This window comes from Taudactylus pleione, unplaced genomic scaffold (genome assembly GCF_031769625.1).
Source record: "Taudactylus pleione unplaced genomic scaffold, aTauple2 ptg000372l, whole genome shotgun sequence".
Taxonomy (NCBI): Eukaryota; Metazoa; Chordata; class Amphibia; order Anura; family Myobatrachidae; genus Taudactylus; species Taudactylus pleione.
The window spans coordinates 2,938,721-2,958,356 of NW_028284773.1; the positions used below are offsets into that span (position 1 = coordinate 2,938,721).

The 19,636-nt window shown below is 40.5% G+C and overlaps 1 protein-coding gene across 1 annotated transcript; it reads right to left on the reverse strand.

Annotated features, from left to right (window-relative positions):
• Positions 1-18,464: 18,464 nt before the first annotated feature.
• On the reverse strand, positions 18,465-19,205 carry LOC148508244 (modulator of apoptosis 1-like). The gene has a single exon (XM_088444701.1). It carries the CDS (start codon positions 19,203-19,205, stop codon positions 18,465-18,467), a length of 741 nt encoding a protein of 246 aa, XP_088300827.1.
• Positions 19,206-19,636: the final 431 nt, after the last annotated feature.

Below are 19,636 nucleotides of genomic sequence, written 5' to 3' on the forward strand. Positions count from 1 at the left end.
CCGTCTGGGTCCGGCCCCACTGACATCACTAGTGATGTCAGTGGGAGTGATTTTGGCTCTGACAGAGCCAAAATCACTCCAGGGCTTGCGGTCACCGAGACCCTACCGCAGGGTCTCGTCCCAAGCCCGATGGTCGCGATGGTCTTGACCATCACGACCATCATCATGGACGCTCGCATAAGCTGGCTATGCGAGCGTCCAAGAGGCCGCTCCAATTTTAGGTAGGAGGGCCCTTATTCAGAGCGAGCTCTCTGGTCAGAGCGTCCGGCTCTGAATCAGGCCCTCTGTCCCCTGTCCCGCACAGCCGGCAGCTCCCCACTCTCTCCTCCCCCAGCCAGGCAGTTACCTCCTCCCCCGGACCGTCATTACGGGTACTACTCCGCCCCTGTCCCGATCACTGCTGGACAGTGATCGGGCTTTGTTGCAGTAATAAAAAATCACGATATATATATGTATATATATATATATATATATATATACATATACACAGTACATATATAATATATGTATATTATATATATATATTATATATATATATACACACTATATATATATATATATATGTTTGTGTGTATATATATATATATATATGTGTATATATATATATTTATATACACACACATACATAAGCGTATATATATATATATATATATATATATATATACTGCAAAAGTTCGGCACTCAGGAAAAGCTACGAAGGATGGGGTGCCTTCCTAAATAATGCATACCAACACAATGTTTCTCCTATATGAGGTATAGCAACCCACAAGGAAAAAACAAGACACAGGAGGCACTCCCTTTGGAAAATAGAAAAATATATAATATACTTATGTCATGTTAAAAAAACAGTACAGCAGCATGTCGACATTTCAAGGTCCGTAGACCTTTTCATCAGGACTGATACCAGTTGTACAGTCCTGATGAAAAGGTCTACGGACCTTGAAACGTCGACATGCTGCTGTACTGTTTTTTCAACATGACATAAGTATATTGTATATTTTTCTATTTTCCAAAGGGAGTGCCTCCTGTGTCTTGTTTTTTCCTTGTGGGTTGCTATACCTCATATAGGAGAAACATTGTTTTGGTATATATATATATATATATATATATACATACTATATATATATATATATATATGTGTGTATATATATATATTTATATACACACACATACATAAGCGTATACATACGCTTATGCATATATATATATATATACATAGTCATACACATATGCATATATATATATATATATATATAGGCGTATAATATATACACATGTATATATACATATACTGTATGTGTATACAGTATATATGCATATATATATATATATATATATATACTATATATGTATATACATTGTGTGTGCAGGCCCCCAACCGATGTTAAGGAAACAGTCGGCAGCTGTGGTCTCAAACAATTAGTTGTTTCTATTGATGGTTGAACCCATCAGCCATCAATGGTCATCACTTCAATATACCATAAAAAAAAATATTTTTATGGTATATGGTGTTTGAAAAAAAAAATTGCATTGGAATACTTTTAAAAAGATGTTCTTGATCTAATTCAATCATAAAAAGAAATTACAATTTCGGAGCAGTTTTTGGAGAAAAAAATTGTCAGTTAAGTGGTTAAACTATTTAAATCATCCTTATTTGTCCTTCAACACTTTACTTCTGACTGCTGCAAGATGACAAGATAATGTTATGGTCTTAATAATCATAGTCAGTGCCCAGCACTAGTAAAAATCAATTGCTTTTTTAAAAACAAGCTTCTTGAATGAAAACTCACCCGCCTCATACTAGCAGATAATGATTTGGACTTCTCATTATTTGCGAGTTTCCTTAGCGAGGTCCTCAGGTTGATGTAAAGCTTAAGGGCTCAATAGCTTCATGACCCCCATTCAAAAAGGTACATTCTCTCCTCCCAAAGGAAATTAACACATTACACTTACTAGTATTTACTATGGTGATCCAAGCTATATACAGCATATTTGACGTTGTCTGAGATCAGTATACTGTAGTTCTTGTGCTTTGCTTACAGTATCTTTATACCCAAAAGTCAAAGATCTAGGAGTTTAGAAAACAATGACAGACAGGTCAGAATTGTAAAGCAAATGCCATTATGTTGTTGAATCACAGTATAATTCTGAGGTTAGATTCTCAGTACTCTTATGCTGTAGCTTTTATTAAATAAATTGTACAGCTATACACTGTGGAAATAACAGGGTCATGCAAAAGTCAGCATATGACATATTTGCCTATCAAGTGGAGTTTATTAGTGGTTTAGTATTGCACTACTTTTTATACAAGTATAATAGACAGTAAACAATTGCAAATCTTGCAAAAGTTGCTCTTTTGGTGGTTTATGTGCTGCTACAAAAGAATACAGTACATTATCTTAATAGCATTTTATACATCTGACAAGCAGAAACGTAACTATAATTTCAGCGATATATACAACTAGGTTACAAATGAATACTCACAAAAATAACTGAGATTAGCTGAATTTAAAAATGAGCAACAAGCAACAACAACATTTAATGGAATGAAGTTCAGATACTTTTTTAGAGATTCTAGTGATACAACCATCATGGCAAATTTTAACTGTATTTATGGAAGTTATAGTCTATGAACATACCTGACACAAAAATAGTCAATTCATTATGATGTGTGGTGTTATTGAGGTAACAATCGGAATATGACAAGCACATCAGAACATGTAATAATTATAAATACAGCAACTGAAATTCATACAATTGATCTTGATTTGGTGTACCAAAGTGTATAATACTAATATTGGTAAATATTTTTCCATCCCACTGACTAGTAGTGACTAAAGGCCCCCATACATCAGCCATCTGAAAACCACAATTGGACAATTTGAAGATTTGTTGCCCGATTTCAGGATTTCCCAGTCTAGCAATCTGCACCCATACAGTACAGATCCTTTTCAGTGATTTGCAGATCATTTTCAGCAAACACAGATCTTCCAGTATTGAAAGGCCCATCATATTACTAGTGACGGTCTGCAAATCTGCTCATCATCTCCATATACTAGCAATCTACAGCCTCAATTGATCTTTGAAATCCAATATGTTGGACAACCTGAATGAACAATTCCAATCACTTTTTGGTTGCAGTCTGCGATCTGTGAAGCCCATACATTACAGGTGTTTTTACACAATCATCTGCAAATTGCAGAATTTCCACAATCGATTGCTGATGTCTAGGGGCTTTAATACACCTATTGATTACTGTGATAATTCCTATATCCTGTTGCATTTAAGATTTTCTTTCACAAACATATAAAGAAGAGATGTGCGCAGACCCCCTGTGTTTTGGATTTGGAAAAACAACTCTCAAGTGTTTTTGATTTGGTTTTGGTTGAATTTCCTTAAAGTTTATGAAAACAGTTAAAATCGTATAATTCTGAACTGTTGTTCCTATAGAATTATTAACATGAATAAATTTAATTTCAAGCCATTTCCAGTAAATTTTGACCACCTCACAGCTCACAATATGGTTTTTACCAATACTGGCCAAAGACTACAGAGAGCTGGCTGGCTAAACTAAATGACAGGACAGCGGCACAAACACATAGCAGTTTAAAAGAATATAGCGAATCTATGAAACACAATTGTAAGTGCAGCTCACTTCAAATTCACTTCTAATAAACATACACAATAGCCTGTTTGCACTGGATTGCAGGTGTTAGCTAGTGTCTGACAAACAAACTAGTACTAGTACTGTGGTTAAAACATATAAAATACAATTCTGCGCTGGCATGTTTGTATAACTCATAAAAAGTATTTATTCAATATTACATATCCCATAAAATCACGTACAGACCAACTTGTATAAAAAAGTAACAATATTAAGTTACATTGACACAATTGTATATGGATGTAGCACAAACAATTGCAGCATTATAAAAAAGTAAAGAAAAATGTCCGTTGTTATGAATATTAAAAGGTATCTTGAATGTGTTACTAGATGCACAAAATCCAGCCTCCTATGCCAGTAAATTAAATTTCATGTAGTTAAAAATACACTAGCATTGTAAAAAGATGCAATAGTCTTATTTTAAATTACTTTGTGGCATGAAGCAGTTAGTTAGTACTGGTAATTACCTCCAGTATAATGTATTAATATAAAACCCAATTCTTAGACGTTGGGAGCACATGTACTGTATAGAATTTCTGTAGGCATTTAGGCCCTGATTCAGAGCCGGACGCTGTGACCAGAGCGCTCGCTCTGAATCAGGGCCCACCTCCATTAATATGGAGCGTCCTCCTGGACGCTCGTATAGCTGTGGGTCACCACCCACAGCATATACGAGCATGCAGGATGATGGTCGCGATGGTCATGACCATCGCGACCATCGAAACTGCGAGCAAAAGCCTGGTGTTTTCAACCGCAAGGCCAGGAGTGATTTTGGCTCTATCAGAGCCAAAATCACTCCCACTGACATCACTAGTGACGTCAGTGGGGCCGGCTTCAGATGGTAGGCGTTCCCTTGGGAACGTCTCCGTCTGGCAGGCACGCCCCCGGCACGCCCACCAAAGGGGGCGTGCTGTCAGTCACCATCGACAGCAAGCCCCCTTTGATGAGACACTCCGAGCAAAAGAAAGTCCTTAGCTCAACGTGTCTCGCGCATGCGCACGACGGAGCTCCCTCCGTCGTGCGCATGCGCAGTGGGGACCATCGACCCACTTGCGAGCGGACAGCCGCTCGCGAGTGGGTCTGAATGAGGGCCTTAGTGTCCTCATTTGACAAGAGCTCACCAGTAATTAACATGCAGAGTCAGCTCCGGCTGCGGTGTGCCCTATTATATAAGCCGGCTTGTGTGCTCAGCCGGCCGGTGTATGAGACCTCTGCTGGTGCCCACTGTATTCACCTGTGCGGTGATCACTATATATGTTGGATTGACTAGTACTATGGGCCTGATTCAGTAGCGATCGCTACTGCGAAAATATGCTAATGCTTGCCAAAGCAGCGTCGACATAAAGACGCCCTTTGCTGCCTTCTCACATTCGACCAGTGTTGCTCTTCTGTGTAAACATTGGTACCATTGATGCACATTGACCACTCATGCAGCAATTACACCAGATCTGACCTACCACAGACACTGCAAGTTTCTTCGCATGCAGTGGGCTCTCAAGCTGCATATACAATCGCAGTGGCTAATTTATGCACGCTCAAGCAATGGCGTTCAAACGGACAGGCATGCCTATGTTTCTCCGACCACTTCCCTGTCACCATCCCCAAATGCTCACAGCCTGTCAATCACTCTGGGATGGATTCCTCTGTGCATCTGTAATCGCAGTGTGATTACAGCACACTCGCAGTGCGGCTTATACGAATGCGCAATGGCTAACAATCGCTCGATCTGCATGCATAGTTGCACTTGCAATCACTGCTGAATCAGTCCCTGTGTGTAGTATTGCAGCATGAACTACAGACCACGTCCTCTCCATACACTCTCCTGTGTGAAATGGTACCTCAAATCACAAGGGAGGGACTTACAGAACATGCAGTCCAAAACACGCGAGATCCGTTTTTTATTAGAGATGAGCGGTTCGGTTTTGCTGAAAAACTCACATACCTGGATGTTGGGGTTCCAAGTTGAACCTATTCCCGACTCGGGTCTTCTCGCAAAGTTCTCTAATATAAAGGAGTGTTTGTGGTGTCTCGCAACTTTTTTTGTTTAGAATGACCCCTCCCTTTCATGCACCTGAAGAATATTGCCAAATTGATTTGAGCAGCTTCCAGTTTGTTACGTTTGCTGTTTTGAGAGGCATAGATGGAATCAGCATTTGGAGGGCATGCTGGTTCTTATAGTGCTAATTGGAGGTCCCAGGGGTGACTCCCAGGTAAGCTGGCTATCAATTTGGATGTATTTCTGCATGTACCTTTATCATGAGGCCTTAAGCTGGCTACACATCTAAAGATTATCTGTCCAACCAGCCAACTAGTTGATTGGTTGGAATGAAAATCTGGTAACGTATGGGAGTAAATGATGATCAGCAATTTGCTCCTAAATGCCAGAAAACAGATGAAAATGGTCGTCAGACAAGTTTGTTAAATGTTTGATCTAAACAATTTGTTCAAACAACAGTTTTTGTCCATTTTCCGTTGTTTGGGAGCAAATTGCTGATTGTCATTTGCTTTCATACCTTACCAGATTTTCATTCCAACCAATCAACTAGTTGGCTGGTTGGACAGATAATCTTTAGATGTGTGGCCAGCTTTACAATAGACAATTACATGACCCAGAGTGGTACTGTTATCATGCAGTGTAGGGACCACCAGTTATCAGAGAAGCCGTGAAGTTGGCCTGGTGGCTTACCATGTATTTGCAAATTCAAGCAATAAATATCTCTGAATTTCTATTACCATATAGTTTTCAGGCATTGTTGCAAGTTCAATTTAGTGTGCTGGGGGTTCTATTTTGTGTTTAGTATGACCCCTCCCTTTCATCCGCCTGAAGAGTATTGCCAAATTGATTTGAGCAGCTTTCACTTTGTCATGTTTGGTGTCTCACAAATTGCAAGTCTTCATTATTTCATACAAGTACAGCACAGCTGAACAGCACTTGAAATCTATAACAGCTGATCTTGGATATGTGAGACAAAGGAATTACTGTACTAGTTATTAATTCTTGCCCAATGGCACATGAATAATACAACTATTAATCATTGTGAGAATTGCATATCTGTTTATGTATTTTATATTTTGCAAATATATGACTTGGAAACTATTCCAGCAGCTATTATTTGCAGCTTTCACCCTCCTCTCTTTGTCTTCCTGCTCCTTGTCATATATGACCCCTGCTCTCACCTTGGTACATATCCCCACATTCATCTCATGTGTCATTTTCCTAGTATCTTGTGCCCCCACCTTCTTTTTCTAGCATATGACCTTCATACTCCCACTCAGTGGCAGAAGTGTTTGGGTGCAAGGGGTTCTATGGCCACTAAGGCTGCCCAGAAGGAAGTGAAGCCCTGACAATGGTTGCCCTCCTGATTTTGGGCACTCACTTCAACCTGATTCCCCTGCAAACTGCACCCTCTGTGCATGCACCCTTCTGACTGGTGTATGCACAGTGGGCACAACCGCCAGACCACACATGCTTAGTGCAGCCCTTTCACTCTGTTTTCTTGGGAGCAGAGCATGTGGCCCGGATGCTAGATTAGCATTGCTTGGCCATACTCAAATTATACTATAGGCCCTGGCAATATACTGTTCCAGTATTGTCAATGCAAATTGTCACATATGCTCCTAAACCACCATACACCCCTTTAAATATATATATATGCCGTACACATAATTCCTTAATTTCTTCCTCACCACTATCACTACAGCTATTTATCTATCACAAACTCGCATAGGGGTAGATGTACTAAATCTTAGAGAGAAATAAAGTGAAGAGAGATAAAGTACCAACAAATCAGATCCTAACTGTAACCCCCTTTTCTCTATATATAGGATTACTGAGCTAAAGATCCCTGTTATGTCAAATTAATGATGAGTCTCTTTATATAATCAGTGCCTCCACCCAAGTATGAATAATGTGACAAGGTCTACTTGGGGAAACCTAAAGAATATTGTTTATATTATATATACATATATATATATATATATATATATATATATTGTAAGGTGTAAACATTGACCTTATAATAATTATGTTTAAGTTACCACAGTGTTCTTTCCTGTCTCCTTTCCAGGTCAGCAGAGCTGTATCTCTTCGTAGAACAGTAACAGGTAAGTGATTCAGAGTGAAATTGACCTCAAGTTATCTTTATAATGCAGAAAGATAAAAGGCATGCAAATGTAATATACTTTATATTACAGTTCTCAAATACCATACATATATATTAGCATATCCTAAGTAGATTCCCTTTAACTTTGCACTGGTCCGTGAGCTCTCAGCTGTTATAGTCTTTGTTAAAGTGTCTGAGGTAATGAGTCCCTTTGAGGTGTCCACTATGAAATGTTTATAGACTGGGTAAGACTCCTTTTTGTAGGCAAGGGAACCTACCGCTGGTGATACAGTTAGTCTTTAAACTTCCATAAGAGCCCGTTTTAATGTCCAATTACCTTGGATTTTGTTTTACAAGAGTAAAGTCCTGTGGGAACTGTATAGCTGAATAGATAGTAAAGGCTTTGTGCAGGTAAAGTTCTTATATAAGTAGTTTTGGATGTCCCTGCACAGCTGTAATAGTTTGCCTTTAATAAGGACTTCTCAGTGTATGCTGCTAATGTCTGTAACAATAAACTCGCTGCTGCTCCTTTATCCTCATTATACATAAGAGGGCTAGATGAAGCCTTGAGGTTTATATTAACCCTTCAGGGGTTTGGGTTCTTAATTATGGGCTATACGCTACTTTGCCAACCTCTGCTCCCTAAGACACAGTGTTTATGCTGCTGCAAATAGCCTGCTGTGAGTATTGATGGCCTCCGCTGTAGCTACTCTGCGCTCTCGCTTCCTAGCACTCTGCTGAGTAGCACAGCAGGCTCTGGAGGGGGGAACAGCATTCTGCCTCACAGCGCTGCGCACAGCCCTTTTATAACCCTACACTACCACCGCGCGACCTCTCTCTTCCCACTCACAGCTCGCGCAAAAGGTCAGCTGACCGCTTGTGGCTATTCTGGAACCTTCTGTCTCCTGCCACCGAGACAGGAGAAAAAAACACAGCACTGCCTTTACTATATTCCTCATACTCCCCTCACATTCTTTTCTTAATACAAACAATAAAATATAAGTATCTTCATAGATAAACATTTCCATATTTAACAGTATATTCTCTTAGTACATTTTCCTTAAAACCACTCCCTGTATTCAAGTATCCATATACACATATAGTTCTCTACCCACTGAGGGGCCGCACAGCTCCCCCTGAGTCATGAGCATACAGCTACACCCTAAGGAGTTATAAGAACACATAAACATTCTTAAAATATGTACAATGCCCCATAAGTAAGCCAGGTATTAACCATTAGCTACAACCTCCCCCTGGTGATCTTATTGTCTCCTATTTATTGATTCGGTTCTCTTGTTTCAGTTAAAGTGTTAGGCTTAGATACTCTACGAGTTTGAATATTTGTTTTTTTCTTTAGAGGAAGCAAGCTAGTACTTTCGCTGGATAACCCAGGGCCCTTTCAAATTCCATGCCCTAAGTGCAGCAAATGATGCCTATGGTAAGTTTTTATAGGTCCTACTTTTCCCTCTGGCTTAACCTTATATGAAGGGATTCCAGGCAGCTTCTCCACTACTTCATATATGTCAGACTTCCACCTGTTGCTTAATTTCAATTTACGGGGAACTCCTAAGTGTTGTATCAGGACTTTGTCACCTGGGAGTAACAAATGCTCACGGACTCTTAAGTCATAGTAGTACTTTTTCTTCCTTCCCAATTTTTTAGCTGCTTGCTGGGCTATAGAATAAGCTTCTTTCAAATCTTTCCGTAACTGATCAATAAATTTGGTATGGGGCACCTGATTGATGTGATCAGTTTCATGGGGCTTGGTCCCTAGACAGATATCAATAGGAAGCCTAGCTTCCTGTCCAAACATTAGATAATATGGGGAGTACCTGGTCGCCTCATTCTTGGAGCAGTTGTAAGCATGCACTAATAGACTGATATACCGACCCCACTGAGACCTCTTTCTAAGATCTAAAGTGCCCAGCATATTCAGGAGGGTCCGATTATATCTCTCTGGCTGAGGATCTCCCTGGGGATGATAAGGGGTGGTTCTACTTTTGGCTATCCCACATATCGCACATAACTCTTTTATAATGCGACCTTCAAACTCCTTCCCCTGATCAGAATGTAACTGAGCGAGTAAACCATAGTGTACAAAGAACCTTTCCCATAAAGTTCGGGCTACTGTAGTAGCTCTGCGATCCCTAGTTACATAGGCCTGGGCGTAGCGGGTGAAATGATCAGTCACTACTAGTATAGTATGTTTTTTCCCCCATCAGATTCAAAGGTCAGAAAGTCAATGCAGACCAATTCCAAAGATCCAATCGAGGTGATATTCACCATTGGTGCTTTCTTTTCAGGTAAGGACTTCCGCAAGATGCAATTTCCACAAGTTTTACAATGTTTAATCACATCCTCTTCCATGTTGGGCCAGTAAAATCGGTCTATGATTAACCCAAGAGTTTTTTCAATCCCAAGATGCCCATGGTCATCATGCAATGCCTTGAGAACCCTATACTGAAATTTTTCCGGTAATACTAATTGGATCTTTGTTCTTCCACTTTTAGTTACCATTCGCCTATAGAGAATCCCATTTTTTATCATCAAATGTTGTCGTTGTCTATTCAATATTTTAGCTTTATGATTGGTCAATTGTTGCGCGCTTAAAGGGCATCCTTGTCTTATTCCAATAAAGACATCTCGAATATATGGATCGCCCATCTGTTCCAGCTCGATTTGATGGGGGCTCAATTGAGGTAAATCCCCTATCTCTAATTGGGAAACCCAACCATAAGCCAAAGGCAAAGCTGCCCCAGTGGCCCCTAGAGCACTAATGCACTCAGATTTGGGGGTACTAATAGCAATTTGGTGACACAGTCCTTTAACCTCTGAGGCAGGGACTTCAATCCATTCCAGGCTCTCTTCCGTTGTAGGTGCCCTCTTTATCCTGGATAGTGCATCTGCATCGATATTACAATTTCCTGGCCTGTATTTCAAACAAAACTGATATACTGAAAGAGCAGCCAGCCACCTATGTCCTGTGGCATCAAGCTTAGCTGTAGTCTGGACATAGGTCAATAGATTACTATCTGTGTGTACCTCAAATTTTACCCCATACAGATAATCATGAAACTTGTCTACTACGGCCCACTTAAGGGCTAAAAATTCCAACTTGTGGGCAGGATAATTCTTCTGGTATAACAGATAAAGGCAAGTGGGTGCGCACAGAAAAGCAGCAAGTCAGTGATCTCTATAAAAGGTAGTGTAGTTCCCACACCTCCACCAAAATGAAATATTATAGGAGAGAAATTATATAGTGATCATATGGCCTGTGCTCCTAAATGACCAGATATCAATAAACAACCAGGGACCTGGAAGTCAAGATGGTATCTGGAGTTGTAATCTCACAAGGCCAGTCACAGTGTACCCAGAAAAAAAAGTATAATGTACATATGGTGAAGTACAGTTTAATAATACATAAATATATGCACATAAAGACAAGTAAAATCAATAAATAACATAGGGATCCCCAAGGAGGCATCAAAGATGACGTTTACCGGATCAGTGCAAGAACTGTCAACGGGCAGTTCTTAAAGGAGCATGTGATGTTAAACATCAGAAAAAGTCCCGGTCACTTCACTGGTTCAGCTCCCAAGCAACGGTCCGTGTCAATCGCGATCCCCATCAGCGGCCGAGGTCTCCGTTCCACCGACGCATTTCGACCCCTGTTCTGGGGTCTTTTTCAAGGTAAGTTCAAATGGTGAATGGGCATTCCCAATACCCTGTCCCTTAAAAACCCCTCTTATCCAATTGGATCGGCGCCGGCACAGCTGATCAACTACAATGTCCAAGATCCTTTGCTGCGCCAGCGCCATCCGCACTCCTATCCCACGTCACTTCCGGTGTTGCCATGGTAACCAGACCTTTTACTCATCCCCTTGTGTCACGTAATCTTTCCATAAGGACATCCTGATACGTCACATCCGGGGTATTCGTATATCAAGTAGTTAAGCCCTCATTCGTTGTCATGGATATGGTAAACAGTAAGTTCATCACATCGTATAAACTCCGTCATTGTTGTGAAAAAATCACATTATGGCACGTTATTTTATACATACATAAAGCATTAAAATGTCTCATGTGGGCTTTATTCAAAAGTGCAATGTGCAGAAAGATGAGAAAAGTGCAAAACAGCATAAAATAACTATAGAAACCACTTGATTTCAAAATCAAGGTTTACACCTCCTGGGGTCAAAGTACCGCAGTCAAAGATGCATTTCATTTCAGCTACAGCTAATTGTTTAGCTACATAATTTCTTCGCCAATGACCCACTATGTGCCTTAGACCTACAAACCGTATAATATCTGCAGTATTTCAATTATGTATTTGTTTAAAGTGATTTGAAAGTGCATGCGTTTCAAATCCTTTGCGGATATTTCGTAGGTGTTCACCTATCCGAACTTTTAAGGGCCTAGATGTTCTGCCTATATAGAACAGATTGCAGCTGCATCCAATTGCGTATACAACACTCTTGGTGTTACACGTAATAAAGTCACTGACGGCACAGCATTTACCATTTATTGTAACTTCAGAGGTTTTATTTTGTCCATCTCCCTTGATGCCTTTGCACCCCAAACAGAGTCCACATCGATAGAACCCTTTTGAGGTGATGCCCCCCCTTTTGGAAATATTCAGTAGGGCACTCTTGACCAGACTAGAGCCTATATTGGGGGCCCTTCTATAAATACATTTAGGTTTCATTGGGAGATGGGGACCTAAAACAGCATCTTTCTGTAAGATACCCCAATGTTTGTTTAATGTTTTTTCTATATATTTATGTTGACTACTGTAGGAAGTTATGAATGACCATTCCACAGCAGAAGGTTTCTCATTTATTTTCCTGTTGTTTATCAGTAGCGCCTCCCTTGGTATTCTCCCTACCTCTTCCTTTGCTTTTATCATAAGATTGGAGGGATAGCCTGATGCTGCGAACTTGGCCTGCATATCATTTGACTGCTTCTCATAAACTTCTGGTTTACTACAATTACGTTTCAATCTCCTTAATTGACTGCCTGGGATATAGTGTAACCAATATGAGTGGTGACAACTATCTATTCCAATGTAGGCATGGGAATCCATCGGTTTAGAGTAATTCTTAGTATTCAATGAGTTATCCACAACATCTATCGTATTATCTAAAAAATTGATTGATGTGGTACTCTCACTAAAAGTAAATTCTATATTTAAAACATTCTCATTAAGATACAAGTAAAACTCTTTTAAAAGTGCACTACCTCCTCTCCATATAAAAAACACATCATCTATATACCTGGACCAGGACACCAGGTTCGCTCCGAAGGGGTTGGCACTCCATATCACATCATTCCCCCATTGCCCCATAAACAGATTTGCATAACTCGGAGTGAACCTGGTGCCCATAGCAGTCCCAACTTTCTGTAGATAAAAGACGTCATTAAAAACAAATTAATTATTATATAAAATAAACTGGACTCTCTCAATTATAAAATTCTGTAACTCCGAATCCAAATTACTTCAATAGTTTTGAGTTGGTTCAAAAAATCTTTTGTATCTTTGAGGTGAGACCGATTCTGTATCACTAATGGTTGGAGATAGTAATCGATGAATTCTGATAGGTTTGCTGTTATAGAGTCAATTCCTGACACTATCGGTTGACCTGGGGGGTGTATACAGGATCTTTGTGCACTTTTGGGAGTACATAAATCACTGGAATGACTGGTTCTATATTATAGAGAAAAGTGAACTCTCTATCTGTTAACACTTTAGCAACTATATTTATCCAATAATGTTTTAAGTTTCTCCAAAATATTTTGGGTAGGATCTACCCAGAGTTTATAGTATGTACTCCTATCCTCTACTTGTCGCAATACTTCTTCCTCATATACATTCCTATTTAAAATTACCACCCCCCCGCCTTTATCGGCTGGCTTGATCACTATTTCAGTATTAGACTCTAGATCTTTTAATGCTTTTCGTTCCTTGAAAGTCATATTAAATTTCAGTCTCTTTATATCCATCAATTGTATGTCATCATGAACCAATTTGTAAAACGTCTCTACGAAAATTCCTCTTATATGTGATGGACTAAACACTGATTTAGGTTTGAAAGGTGTACCCCCCTGTCCTAAATCTTCCACCTCATTATCCCCTTTCATAAGTGAGTACTTAAATTTAATATTTTGACTGTCCCACTGGAGCTGCTACTCCCTTGATTTTCTGCTGTCTCTAAAGACGCTGTCCTTGGATTATTTCCATTCTTTCTATTGGTTTGAATAGCCCTCTTTTTCCTATATAGTATCCTTTTCCTTTTTTTAGAGTTAAATCCTCTACAGCCCCTCTTTCTCAAGTGCCTCATCTCACTGGATAACACCCTCTCTCTCTGGATAAAAAGATGGAGAAATGGGATGTTTTTCTTCAGGTAGATAGGAGTTGGGACTGCTATGGGCACCAGGTTCACTCCGAGTTATGCAAATAACCAGTCATTCCAGTGATTTATGTACTCCCAAATAGATGTTGTGGATAACTCATTGAATACTACGAATTACTCTAAACCGATGGATTCCCATGCCTACATTGGAATAGACAGTTGTCACCACTCGTATTGGTTACACTCTATCCCAGGCAGTCAATTAAGGAGATTGAAATGTAATTGTAGTAAACCAGAAGTTTATGAGAAGCAGTCAAATGATATGCAGGCCAAGTTCACAGCATCAAGCTATCCCTCCAATCTTATGATAAAAGCAAAGGAAGAGGTAGGGAGAATACCAAGGGAGGAGCTACTGATAAACAACAGGAAAATAAATGAGAAACCTTCTGCTGTGGAATGGTCATTCATAACTTCCTACAGTAGTCAACATAAATATATAGAAAAAACATTAAACAAACATTGGGGTATCTTACAGAAAGATGCTGTTTTAGGTCCCCATCTCCCAATGAAACCTAAATGTATTTATAGAAGGGCCCCCAATATAGGCTCTCATCTGGTCAAGAGTGCCCTACCGAATATTTCCAAAAGGGGGGGCATCACCTCAAAAGGGTTCTATCGATGTGGACTCTGTTTGGGGTGCAAAGTCATCTAGGGAGATGGACAAAATAAAACCACTGAAGTTACAATAAATGGTAAATGCTGTGCCATCAGTGACTTTATTATGTGTAACACCAAGAGTGTTGTATACGCAGTTGAATGCAGCTGCAATCTGTTCTATATAGGCAGAACATCTAGACCCTTAAAAGTTCGGATAGGTGAACACCTACGAAATATCCGCAAAGGATTTGAAACGCATGCACTTTCAAATCACTTTAAACAAATACATAATTGTAATACTGCAGCTATTAAACGGTTTGTAGGTCTAAGGCACATAGTGAGTCATTGGTGAAGAAATGATGTAGCTAAACAATTAGCCATAGCTGAAATGAAAAGCATCTTTGACTGCGGTACTTTGACTCCGGGAGGTCTAAACCTTGATTTTGAAATCAAGTGGTTTCTATAGTTATTTTATGCTGTTTTGCACTTTTCTCACCTTTCTGCATGTTGCACTTTTGAATAAAGCCCACATGAGATATTTTAATGCTTTATGTATGTATAAAATAACATGCCATAATGTGATTTTTTCATTCTTTTATTTTCTGTCAACTGGATATCCTGACATCTAATTTGAATACAACAATGACGGAGTTATACGATGTGATGAACTTACTGTTTACCATATCCATGACAACGAATGAGGGCTTAACTACTTGATATACGAATACCCCGGATGTGACGTATCGGGATGTCCTTATGAAAAGAATACGTGACACAAGGGGATGAGTAAAAGGTCTTGTTACCACGGCAACACCGGAAGTGACGTGGGATAGGAGTGCGGACGGCGCTGGCGCAGCAAAGGATCATGGACATTGTAGTTGATTCATGTATAGAGATCAGCTGTGCCGGCGCCGATCTGATTGGCTAAGGGGGGTTTTTAAGGGACAGGGTATTGGGAATGCCCATTCACCATTTGAACTTACCTTGAAAAAGACCCCAGAACGGGGGTCGAAGCGCGTCGGTGGAACGGAGACCTCGGCGGCTGACGGGGATCGCGATTGACACGGACCGATGCTTGGGAGCTGAACCAGTGAAGTGACCGGGACTTTTTCTGATGTTTAACATCACATGCTCCTTTAAGAACTGCCCGTTGACAGTTCTTGCACTGATCCAGTAAACGTCATCTTTGTTGCCTTCTTGGGGATCCCTATGGTATTTATTGATTTTACTTGTCTTCATGTGCATATATTTATGTATTATTAAACTGTACTTCACCATATGTACATTATACTTTTTTTTCTGGGTACACTGTGACTGGCCTTGTGAGATTACAACTCCAGATACCATCTTGACTTCCAGGTCCCAGATTGTTTATTGATATCTGGTCATTTAGGAATGCAGGTCATATGATCACTATATAATTTCTCTCCTAGGATAATTCTTCTCACTATTAGACAATCCCCTACTAATAAAGGACACAGGTCTTAATTCGGTTCCATGCATTTGATATAGCACCCCACCCAATCCATCCAATGATGCATCGATGTGAATCTCATAAGGTTTTGTAGGATCAGCATAGGCTAGCACCGATGTATTAGTTAAACTTTCCTTCAAACCCTGAAAGGCCACTTCACAAGCTTCTGTCCATCACTCACCAAATTCTTCTTTTACCCGATGATAATGAGGAAGGGGTGTACCTTCCTTAGATTTTTTCCGCTTCCCAACTGGTGGATATCCTTTAGTTAGATCAGTTAAAGGCCGAGCAATCCGAGAGAACTGAGGTACAAACCGACGATAGTAACTGCAAAAGCCTAAAAAAGATCTCAGCTCTTTTAAATCTTTTGGTCTAGGCCACTCTTTTACTACCTCCACTTTTGAAGGGCCAGTTGCAATACCCTCCCTGCTGACTATGTGGCCAACATATTTCATGGACCTTTGGCCTAATTGACATTTCTCTAATGAGTGCTTGTATCCATGGTCCATCAATCGGTCTAGTACCTTTAAAAGCCTTTGATTATGCTCTTCCAAGGTCCGACCAAAAACCATGATATCATCGAGATACACCACTACCTCTCTCGCCCCTTTTATCCCTTGAGGCATTTTCAGAAAATCGAAAAACCCCAAGGGACATATAAAGGCCGATTTTCAGAATCCTTACAATTCATGGGGATTTGATAGAATCCACTCCGTAGATCCAAAAGGCAATCCAATGCTTCATCAATTTTAGGAACCGTGTATTAATCAGCAATGGTCCTCTGATTTAAGGTACGATAGTCGATGCACATTCTGATCTCCCCATTCTTTTTCCTTGCTATGACTATAGGAAAAGCAAATTGACTCTCTGACTCAGTGATCACCTGTTGGTCTAATAACCGTTTTAAATGCTGGCGGACATCTTGAAAATCTGCCGGGACTAAGCGCCTGGACCTTTCTCGGAATGGGGTGTCATCCTTCAATCGTATGTGATGTTCGACATCCTTGGCTAGTCCTAAGTCCCATTCATGCTGAGAAAATACAGGACTCCTATTTAACAGGTCTTTAATCAATTCATTATTTCCTATTTCTGATACATCACTTTCCCTAAAACAGATGTCAAAGGCTGAGGGAGCCCAAGGGGTTTCTTTAGCATTTTCCACCGTTTCTATTTGTTGGTACACTGACAGACACAGCGGATGAATCTTTAATGATTTATCATAAGCTGCTCCCCCAGCTTCTCTGCACCACTGTGCAAGGGTTTTGAATAAGTCTGCATTTGTCCCTATTATGATAGACACAGCTCTCTCTTCATTTGAATCGGGGCAGATCAGGGCCATGGTCTGAATTTCCCCCGCTACGCCAGCCACTTCAGTGGGCAATTTAAGAGTAATGGGAACATATCCTAAATAGGGATAACTCTGATCACTCAATCCCCATAACACTAACTCAGATAAAGGGAGAATAGGGGTATCGGCCAGGAATTGTTTATACCATCCCTCGAATATGATGGACACTTGAGATCCACTGTCCAATAAGACAGTACATTCGTGATCATTTACCAAGGCCAATATCAGTGGAGCCTGCCCCAACAGCCCATCAGGCATTACTCCCTTCATTCCGGAACTCCCCATTGTGTTTGGACTTTTATCTAGGGGACCGATGCGGGGTTGATCGATCGCCCTCTGGCATTTGCCGACAGTTCAAATTCTCTAACTTCACTTTGGACCCCACCAGGGCCTTTATCCTCCCAGGGATGATTACACTGTGCAGCCCGGTGCCCTGGCCTCCCACACCGGAAACATTTTTGCAACCCTCTCCCTCTGGGATTATTATCCTGCCCTGAGTTTGGGGGGTAATTATCAGGGGACCTCCACCCTCTTCCCAACTGCAAAGTCAATTGACCAACTTCCTCCCGCAAGGTTTCCACAGACCTTGCCAACTGTTCCACACTAGGAGAATGGTTCTGTACTGTTGGCATTGCCGCTTTTACCTTTTTTATATTTTTTTCCCTTGACTCCACTAGAGCCTCTTCATGCTTTATTTCATAGCTCCTTCTAACAACTGCTGCATATGGATTTTATCTATATTCTCGGTAACCATCCCACCCTTCTCCACTATCCTATGGATTAATTTATCCAAACGATAAATGTATGAGGCCAGTTTCTCCCCATGCTCCTGATAAGTATGTCTGAACAAGTACATGAGGTCATCTACTTACCGAGGCGTCCCAAACTCCAGCTCCAAGGCGGCCATATAGTCCCGGAAACTAGCATTAGGATCGCACCGACAGGCCGCCTGAACCACCTCCATAGCTGTACCTCTCAAGCATTCTGCTAAACTTTGTTTTTTTACTGTATCAGGGCAGTGCCATTCGTCAGATTGCTGGATGGTAGTCTCCCTCCATACCTCATACCCATCCTCACCAGCGGGAACTGGTTTTATACCTGAGAAGGGCCTCAACCTCCTATACCCCCCTTCATAATGGATCCTTCCAAACTCTCCCACAACCTTATCCACCGCCAATATTATTACAGAATTTTGGTGGGATTCAGAACCAGACTCTGGTTCTCTATTCTCAATAAGGGGTATATTATCTGGACCTAACCCTTGGTCTCCAGCTCCTACCTCTCCTATTACCTCTGGTTTGGTATTAGGCCATAACAGGCTCCATTTACCCCCCGAAACATCCATAGCAGGAATCATTGAGGGGATCATTTCCCGTTCAAGTGGCTGCTTATTAACCACTAACACAACATAAATGTCCCCAGCCTCATTCTTCCAGTGATCCACTATCCTAGGTTCCTTGATTCCATACAGTGGCTCTAATGCCAACTCAATTTCTGCACTTCTTGTGTCTTGTAGATTACCAAATATGGCCACACTATTTGCTGGCGACACTCTTATCTTCCTACACCACTCCAAGATATCACTCCCTTGTATATGAGCCTGAGCCATATTTTATATATGATCTCAGCAGTATGCCTCCAAATGTAACCCCCCTTTTCTCTAGATATAGGGTTACTGAGCTAAAGATCCCTGTTATGTCAAATTAATGATGAGTCTCTTTATGTAATCAGTGCCTCCACCCAAGTATGAATAATGTGACAAGGTCTACTTGGGGAAACCTAAAGAATATTGTTTATATTATATATACATAGATATATTGTAAGGTGTAAACATTGACCTTATAATAATTATGTTTAAGTTACCACAGTGTTCTTTCCTGTCTCCTTTCCAGGTCAGCAGAGCTGTATCTCTATTCGTCGAACAGTAACAGGTAAGTGATTCACAGTGAAATTGACCTCAAGTTATCTTTATAATGCAGAAAGATAAAAGGCATGCAAATGTAATATACTTTAGATTACAGTTCTCAAATACCATACATA